General features: G+C 41.2%; 1 protein-coding gene across 1 annotated transcript in view; it reads left to right on the forward strand.

The window, feature by feature from the left end:
* The window catches only part of Ube2r2 (ubiquitin conjugating enzyme E2 R2), a 60767-nt gene that overhangs the window by 34924 nt on the left and 15941 nt on the right, over positions 1 to 9902 (forward strand). The window contains exon 2 of the mRNA XM_031377072.1: positions 6314 to 6400. Within this exon, the coding sequence (XP_031232932.1) occupies positions 6314 to 6400 (87 nt within the window). The remainder of the gene's footprint in view (positions 1 to 6313; positions 6401 to 9902) is intronic.

Genomic DNA, 9902 nt, shown 5'->3' on the forward strand with positions numbered 1-9902 from the left:
AAAAAAAAAAAAAAAAAAAAGCGCATTGTCTTGGGATGGAGAGATGTCTCAGTAGTTAAGCACCGACTGCTCTTCAGAGGTCTTGAGTTCAATTCCCAATAGCCACATGGTAGCTTACAACCTTCTGTAATGGGATCTGATGTCTTCTTTTGATGTGTCTGAAGACAGCGACAGTATTCACATACATAAAATAAGTAAATCTAAAAAAAAAAGAAAGAAAGAAAGAAAAGAAGCCTTTAAAAAAAGAAAAAAAGAGCATTGACTTGTCTTTCAGAGGACCTGAGTTTGATACCCAGCATCTGCGTGGCATTTTACAACCATCTGTAACTCCATTCTCAGGAGATCTGATTCGATCTTCTGTGTCTTCTGGGTTCTGTGTGCATGTGGTACATAGACATAAATACAGATAAAGCACCCATACTTGTAAAATAATGAACTTCTATCTTTGGTTTGTGTTGCAAAATTAAATACTTTGAAAAAAAACAGCTTAGGGCAAAACGTTTTTCACTTCAGCTCACAATTCTAGTTACAATCTAAGACTGGGAAAGTCAAGGCAAAGCCTAAAGTCATATCACAATTGAGACTAGAGAGAAAAGGAATATGTGTGTGCTTGCTCACTTTTTTGCTTGCTTAGGCTCAGCTTGATGTCTTCATGGGTACACTTCAGGACTCTATGTAGAGAATGGTGCCACCCACAGTGGGCTCTGTTTTCCCATTAAGATGCTAACTACTCTGTAGATCAGGCTGGCCTCGAACTCAAAAATCCACCTGCCTCTGCCTTCCAAATGGCTGGGATTAAAGGCGTGCGCCACCACTGCCCAGCTGAGACTCTCTTTTCTAGTTGATTCTAGGATGTGTCGAGTTGACAAAGCTAACCAAACAGCTTAGTTCTTTGGAAAAAAATAGTGTTGTGCACAGTGCGTGTGTGTATGTGTGTGTGTGTGTGTGTGTGTGTGTGTGTGTGAGAGAGAGAGAGAGAGAGAGAGAGAGAGAGAGAACAAGCATGCTAATGAGCTATGCTTCCAGCCTTAAAAAACATTTTTTTTTTTTAAGATTATTTATTTTACCTGTGTTTGTGCATGCCTGAGTGTATGTATATGCATCACATGTGTGCAGGTGCTCATGGAGGCCAGAACAGGGCTTTAGGTGTCTTGGAACTTGAGTTACAGGTGAATATGAGCCACCCAGATGTGGGTGTTAGGAACCAAATTCTCTTAGAGAGCAGTAAGTGCCCTGAACTGCCAAGCTTGTTTACTTTGTTTTGAGACAAGGTCTCTCTAACTTATCCTGACTTGCCTTGGTTTTTATAAAAATTTGTTTATGTGTAGGCCATGTGGTGATGGTGCACACCTTTAGTTCTGGGAAGGCAGAGGCAGGTGGATCTCTGAGTTCAAGGCCAGTCTGGTCTACCGAACTAGTTCCAGGACAGCAAAGGCTACACACACAAAAAAATCCCTGTCTCAGTGCACACCACACACACAGTATTTGTGGGTTTATATGTGTGCATGAGTACAGGTGCCCTGAAGTCTCCTCTTCCTGCCAGTGCTGGAAAACAAACTCTGCAAGAGCAGATGTTGTTTTGGGTTTTCGAGATAGGGTTATACTCTATGTAGCCCTGGCTGTTCTGGAACTAATGTAGACCAGGCTGGTCTCAAACTCAAGAGATCAGGTCTGCCTCTGCCTCTTGAGTGCACAGTCACTGCCACTGCCACGGCAGGCTAGAAAATGTTGTTATCCCTGAACCATCTCAGTAGTCCTATAGGCTTGAGTTTTTGATCCTCTTACCTCTGGCTCCTCAATATATTCTACTCTAGGACTATGCCAAATAAAATCTGCTTTTTTCATATTTTAGTTTATGGAATTGTTTGTCCCTCACTTCCCCCTTTCTCAGGGCCCTATAGCCTAGGCTAACCTGAATTTTGTTATGCAACCCAGGCTGGCTTTGAACTCAAGCTTGTCCTTCATCAGCTTCCCTGATTACAGGGCCTGTTTGTCAAGTACTTAAATACAGACCAGGTGAGTGCCAGTACTCAGGAAGCAGAGAGAGGTGATCCCTGTGAGTTCTAGGACAGCCAGAGCACAGAGAAACTTTGTCTCAAAACAAAACAAAACAAAAAATAAAAACCCCAGAAAACAGACAAACCCAACAGCAACAAAAAGCCAGAGGCAGGTGGATCTGAGTTCCAGGCCAGGTCTCTATATAGATATTATATAGAAAATAATATATATTTTCTGCTTCAAAAATTAAAAAAAACAAAAAACCCCAATAAACAAATAAAGCATGTTGAAAAGTACTGTTTTTATGTTATTTTGTGTGTGTATATATATGTGTGGGTATGCGTGGGCCGTGGTATCCCAACTGTAGGCAGAACAGTTCTAGGAGTCAGTGATTCAGTCTCACAGGGCCACCCCTTTAGGTCAGCAGCCTCGGTGGCAAGGGCCTTCTCTACCAAGCAATCCACTGATTGTCGGGGACTGGGAATTGAGGGGCGGGAGAACTGGCACAGCAGTTAAGAGCTTGTCCCTTCTCTAGAGAACCCAGGTTTCATTCCTAGCATCCACGTGGTGGCTTACAACATCGTTAACTAGTTTGAGGCTATCTGATGCCCTCTCGCTCTAGTCACAGACATGGACTAGACAGAAACTGGTAGGTAGATCTCTGTAAGTTCCAGGCTAGCCAGGGCTACTTTAATGAGGCTTTGTCTAAAAAGGAAAAAGAAAAAAAAGTCTAGAGATTTAAATAATAGAACTAGTAAATTGTGTCAGGGCCTAAACATAGAACCTCTCATCCATTATCTTTTATTTATGCATAATTATTTTATGCATATGAGTACACTGTAGCTGTCTACAGACACACCAGAAGAAGGCATTGTTCATGTATGTGCTTGTGTACATGCATGTTACAATACATGAATGAAAGTCAGCGTTGGTTCCCTCCTCCCGTGAGAGCTCTGCTGGGTTGGAGAAGACATAGGTCGTCAAGTGTGGTAGCAATTGCCTTTACCCATCACATTATCTGACTAAGAGAGTTTTTATCCAACATTTAATGTGCTTATTGTAATTGTTAGCTTGCCTAGTGACTTTAACCTAATTTTCTAAAGTCTGTTTCTTTATCATGGTTTTTATAAAACCATTGATTTCAGTTTAACATACGCTGATGGTTATGCAGATTTACTTGGGATTTGTGTGTGTGTGTGTGTGTGTGTGTGTGTGTGTGTGTGTGTGTTTTCTCTGCCTAGGGTACCTTTGAACATAATCACTTTCAGGCAATAATTCTCATGAAAAGCCACAGGGGGACTGTTTACATGATAGCCCTGCCTCAAGTGAGATGTCTCTGCAAATGGAGGTTTTCAGAAAACATATAGAAGGGGTGTAGGGTGTGTCATGCCATTTGAGCGGGTTCTTTCTAGTGCCCTGCCCGCTCACCCAAATCCTACCCCACCTTATTTTTTTTTTTTTAGATCGAATTTATAAAATATTTGTTTTAAAGCTTTTGCAGTAGCAGATTGGACTAGCCTGAATCAAGCCATAAATGTTGTGTTTTCTGGAGCCCTGCCCTTTTATGACTAGCCTCTGGGATGATAGAAGCTTTTGTTTTAGCCAGTGTCTTGCTGTGTAGCTGGTATTGGTCTAGAGTTTGTTAATACTTCTGTCTGGCTCTCCAGAGTGCTTGTATCACAGATCAGTGTGCTACCATGCTTGGCTTTGATTATTTTTCTAGAAGTGTGAAGTAGTTGATCTTTATAAAACAATTTCACTGCTTTTATGATGGAACTAGGGTCCTTATTTCCTATTTGTTTGCTTTGCTGCATGTACACCTGCACAGCAGAAGAGAGCAACCTTATAGATGGTTGTGAACCACCATGTGGTTTCTGGGAATTGAACTCAGGACCTCTGGAAGAACAGCTAGTGCTCTTAACTGTTGAGCCATCTCTCCAGCCCAGTTTATTTTATCTTATGCATATGAGTGTTTTACCTGCATGTATGTCTTGAGTACATGTGTGCAGTGAGGAAGTCAGGAGAGAATGTTAGATGCCCTGGAGCTGAAGTTACAGACAGCGTGAGCCACATATGAGTGCTGGAAACGGAACCCTGGGTCTTGTGTAAAAGCAGTCAGTGCTCATAACCACTGAGCCATCTCTCCAGGCCCTTATTTTATATTTCATAATATTTTAAATATGAATTCTTTCTTAAAATTTATTTATTATTATAAATGAGTACACTGTAGCTGTCTTCAGACCACCAGAAGAGGGCGTCAGATTTCATTACAGGTGGCTGTGGGCCACCGTGTGGTTGCTGGGATTTGAACTCACGACCTTCGGAAGAGCAGTCGGGTGGGTGGGGTGCTCTTACCCACTGAGCCATCTCACCAGCCCTTAAATATGAGTTCTTGCAAGGATCATATATTATAAGATATTTATCATATCAAAAGAACACGGAATTGTCCCAAGGCAAGAAAACCACTTTTGAAAGAAAGAATTCGTGTGTGGTGGTACATACCCATAATCCTAGTTAGTACATGATGGGCAGGAGAACTGCAAGGTTGAGGCTAGCCTCGACTACATAGCTATAGCCTGTCTCTAAAAAAGTTTTCATATCTATATTTATATAATCAAATATTATCTTAACACAAATAACCACACTCAGAGAATATTTTATTTGTTATAAAAATATAGACTACTTCCTAAACTGGGTGTCTTTTTGGGTAGGGCCATGTTAATCTATGTACGGTTCTAGTTTTAGTATATGTGCTGCCAAAACAAGCACTTACTTTTCTTCCACTAAGCTACACCCTGAAGTCCCAAGCACTTACTTTTCTAGTACTAATGTAGCACCAGGCTGGGTTCAAACTCACTGTGCCACTAAAAGTGACCTTGACCTCTAGGATGGCTACACTTATCTCCCAAATGCTGGAGTTAAACGTATATCCCACCCTGGCTGGCTTTTTGTGGGTTTGAGTCAATCTTAAGTGGCCTAGGCTGGCCCAGCATAAAAATATTTTATAATTTAAAAGTGTTCTTAAAGCCAGGCAGTGGTGGCACACACCTTTAATCCCAGCACTTGGGAGGCAGAGGCAGGTGGATTTCTGAGTTCGAGGCCAGCTTGGTCTACAGAGTGAGTTCCAGGACAGCCAGAGCTATACAGAGAAACCCTGTCTCAAAAAAGCAAACAAACAAACAAACAGAAATTCAGTATGTTTACATGTTAATAACATTTCTTTTTGAGTCTTTTTTTAACATAAATGCACTTATTGTGATAATTTTATATACATACCTTGTTATATCTTGTTCATTTTTGCCTCTTTACTAACCTCGTGTCAATTTTCCTTTTGTGAGTGCTTGGAAGTAAACTTGGGCCTAAGAATTGAATGCTAGGGAAGTGTTCTATCACTGAGCTACATTCCTAGCCTGCTTTAAAAAAGTGTTTAGAGCAGCTACACAGTTGGCTCCGTGGTTAAAATCACTTGCTGCTCTTGCAGAGGACCTAGGTTTGATTCTCAGTTCCCGTGAGGTGGCTCACAACCATCCACAACTCCAGTTCCAGGGCCCACACTCCCTCTTCTGACCTCTGTAGTTACCAGGCACACATGGTGCACATATATACAAACATTCAGTACAAATATAACAAATAAGTTTAAAAATAAGTATTGAGGAGATGCATGTGAGTTGGCAGTATGACATGAGGCTTGCTGGGGGAGAGGGGAGAGACTGTATATAAAAGCCAGTGAAAGGACTACATCCAAAGGGCAGCATCCTTGTTTCTGACTGGGGAGATAATGAGTGCATGTTGTCGGTAAAAAAGAACATGTGTTTATTCTGTATTCTTTTTGTTTGTTTGATTTCATTTTTTTTTTTTTTTCCGAGACAGGGTTTCTCTGTGTAGCCCTGGCTGTCCTAGAACTCACTCTGTAGACCAGGCTGGCCTCGAACTCAGAAATCCGCCTGCCTCTGCCTCCCAAGTGCTGGGATTAAAGGCGTGCACCTTTAGGCCACCACCACCTGGCCTATTTATTCTGTAGTCTTTACTAGAAAACCATATTGTTTTGTCTGACATAACAGTAACAGTATTAGCAGAGAGTGAGGACTAGCTTGGTAGTAGAGTGTGCAGCTCTGTATGCAGTGGTCTGAATCCCACTGCTTGCATGGGAACAGCAACCTCAGTATTTAGCATATCCTACTGTTCATTCTTTTGAATGTGCTAATAACTCTGACAAACGATTTATTCTTATTAGGAAGTTTGTTTACTTGGGATATTAAAGAATGAATTATTAGGCAAATGAATAACTTATTAGCATATCTTCTTTTTCTTTCAGGCACATATTAAATTTCCTATTGACTACCCGTATTCACCACCTACCTTCAGATTCTTGACCAAAATGTGGCACCCCAACATTTATGAGGTAAGAGACGTTTGTCATAACTTTGTCTGAGGTTTAATTTTTTACATTAGTTCTTTAAAAAGAGACTAGGGTTTTAGTAGTCAAGGCACTGAGTTTGATCATCAGCACCATATAAAATAAGCTATTTGGGCTAGAGGGCAAGCTTAGTGGTAGAGCATTTGCTTAGCATGTACATGGATCTGGATTCAGTCAGAAAACCACAGTCCCCACCCACCTCTAAAATGAATTGTATATCTTAGTTGTGTTTTGCTGTAATCACAGAGAAATATTCATGATTTTTGCTCTTCCACTTAGTAGTGTCTGGCTTAATTATTTAAAATAAGGGCAGTTTTATAATATGTAGTAATTATAATCTAGTTAAAGATAGAGCCTTTTGAGCTCATTGCTAAGATTATAATGCATGTGTGTTAACCTTTGCATTTTAAAACTTTAGTAAAGTCGTATAAATGTACTTGTGTGCCTGCTGCAGCTCTGACTTCATGATAAGGTCATCTGGTGCTGTGGGCAGGGACTCAGCTTTGGGGGGAATTATCCTACTGCATTTGGACTGGCTTCCTTTTTTTTTTTTTTTTTTTTGGTTTTTTTGGTTTTTTTGAGACAGGGTTTCTTTGTATAGCCTTGGCTGTCCTGGAACTCACTCTGTAGACCAGGCTGGCCTCGAACTCAGAAATCCGCCTGCCTACCTCCCAAGTGCTGGGATTAAAGGCGTGCACCACCACCGCCCGGCTTCTCCTTTAGTTTTCAACATGATCAAAATCCTAAGGAACTGCATGCTCAAGGAGTAAAGGCACCTGCCGCCAAGTGTGGCAGCTTGAGTTTAGTTTCCAGAACCTACATGGTAGGTGAAGAGAACTGACTCTTGAGAGTTGTCCTCTGCTCTCCACATGTACCATGGTACCCTTCCCTCAATAAATATATACATGTCAAAAAACAAAAGATGGAGTCAGTATTGTGGCCTTTAATCCCAGCAGAGACAGGTGAATCTCAGTGGACAGTCTTGACTACAAAGAGTGTTCTGGGATAGTCAGGGGTACAAAGAAAAACCCTGTATGAGTGTTGGGGGGATCAAACTTTGATTATAGTTTATTAAGTACTGTTATGGCCCAAAAGGATGTAACCTTTACTGTAATATTTGTGAATTTAATTATCTTAAAAATACCATGTTTATAAAATTAATAAAGATGAAGGAGAAATATAGAAAGAAAAATTTATTTTGAGCCCTAGAAATGAGTCAGCAGTTAAGAGTGCATACCGCCTTTGCAGAGGATCCAGGTTAAGTTCCTGTTGCTCTTGTCAAGTGCACAGAACTCTTAACACCAGCTCCAGGGATCTGACACCTATAGTGTCTGTAGGCACCTACATTCCCATGTATAGAACTGATTCCTACATACTCAGACTTAAAGATACATCTTTAAACACAAAATAAATTTAACATGGATTTGCCATCAGTGATTATACTGTACAGTAAGATTCCTTTCTGCGTGGGACTAGAGAGATGGATCAGAGGTTAAGAGCACTGTGTGCTCTTCCAGAGGTCCTAAATTTAGTTCTTAGCAATCACATGGTGGCTCATAACCCATCTGTAATATGATCTGATGCCCTCTTCTGGTGTGCAGGTGTACATGCATACAGAGCACTCATGTACAATCTTTTGAAGAAAAAAATTCCTTTTGTACTGTTCTATACTGTTAAGAAGTATAGTTGTAGCAGGATATGACAGTGTACATTATATTCCTAGTACTTGAAAGGCAGAAACAGCCGGGCGATGGTGGCGCACACCTTTAATCCCAGCACTTGGGAGGAAGAGGCAGGCGGATTTCTGAGTTCGAGGCCAGCCTGGTCTATAGAGTGAGTTCCAGGACAGCCAGGGCTACACAGAGAAACCCTGTCTCGAAAAACCAAAAAAAAAAAAAAAAAAAAAAAAAAAAAAAAAAGAAAGGCAGAAACAGGTGGATCTCTGCAAATTTGAAGTCAGCCTGGTCTGCATAGAGAGTTCTAGGCCAGGTAGGGCTAGATAGTTAGACCCTGTCTCTTTTTTTACTTTTTTTTTTTTAAAGATTTATTTATTATTATAAATGAGTACACTGCAGCTGTGTTCAGACGCACCAGAAGAGGGCATCAGATTTCATTATGGGTGGTTGTGAGCCACCATGTGGTTGCTGGGATTTGAACTCATGACTTTCGGAAGAGCAGATGGTGCTTTACCCGCTGAGCCATGTCACCAGCCCAGATCTTAAGGTTGTTGATCACAAGCTCGGCCTGTAGTAGACTCTGCCTCTTCTTGCTGCCCAGTTTCACTCTCCCCTTCACCACAATGGTATTGTCCACATTCAGGGTGGACCTTCTCACATTAAACAGTCTCTGACAGAGGTGCCCAGAAAATTGTTCCCACTGAGACTCTAATCACATTTCATCTAATTGGCAATTAAGAGTAATCTTCACATCAATCATAGATTTGTAATTTCCATGATTTCTTTGAAACAGTTTTATTAAAGATATTTTTTAAAAAAAGATTTATTTTATGTATATAAGTACACTGCTGTAGCTGTTTCCAGACACACCAGAAGAGGGCATCAGATCTCTTTACATATGGCTGTGAGCCACCATGTGGTTGCTGGGAATTGAACTCAGGACCTCTGGAAGAGCAGTCGGTGCTCTTAACCGCTGAGCCATCTCTCCAGCACCAAAGATACTTTTAATATAGGCTTAGGCATAAACGAGAAGGAAAGAGATACAGTCAGAAAGGACACACCTGGAGCATGGGTAGATCTTCTCAAAGAAAAGGCCTACATTATTTTATATTTATTTTATTCAGTGGCCTTTAAAAAGAATCATAAAAGACTGGAGAGAGCTGTCTCAGCGGGTAAGAGCGCTTACTGCTCTTGCAGGGGACTCTAGTCTCATTTCCGGCATCCATTCTAGTGGCTTAAAACCATTTCTAACTTAAGTTTCAGGAGATCCAATATACTCTTCTGTCCTCTATAGGCACTGCTGCACACACAGCACACAGACGTGAAGCACTCATACACATGAATACAGCTACAGAAAGAAGAATTAGGGACTTTTTTTTTTTTTTTTTGGTCAGTATTTCTCTGTGTAGCCCCAGCTGTCCTGGAACTAGTTTTGTAGACAACATTGGCCTCAATCTCATGGATCCACCAGCTCTGACTTCTGAGTGCTGAGATTAAAGATGTGTGCTACCACAACTGGAACCGACATAAATACAGCACTCTAAAAGTGTCCTTCAAATACACATTTTAAAAAATTTGTCCATTTTAGCTGGATAAAGATAGTGCATCTCTTTAATTTCCAGCATTCAGGAGACAAGTGGATCTTTTGAGTTTGAGACTAGCCTCCCGAGTGCTGGGATTAAAGTTGTGCATCACCAGCACCACCAGCACCAACACCACCACCTCCACCATCATCACCACCATCACCACCATCACCACCATCACCACCACCACCACCATCACCACCATCATCACCACCACCACCACCATCA

The sequence above is a fragment of the Mastomys coucha genome, unplaced genomic scaffold, assembly GCF_008632895.1.
Source record: "Mastomys coucha isolate ucsf_1 unplaced genomic scaffold, UCSF_Mcou_1 pScaffold18, whole genome shotgun sequence".
NCBI classification, from domain to species: domain Eukaryota; kingdom Metazoa; phylum Chordata; class Mammalia; order Rodentia; family Muridae; genus Mastomys; species Mastomys coucha.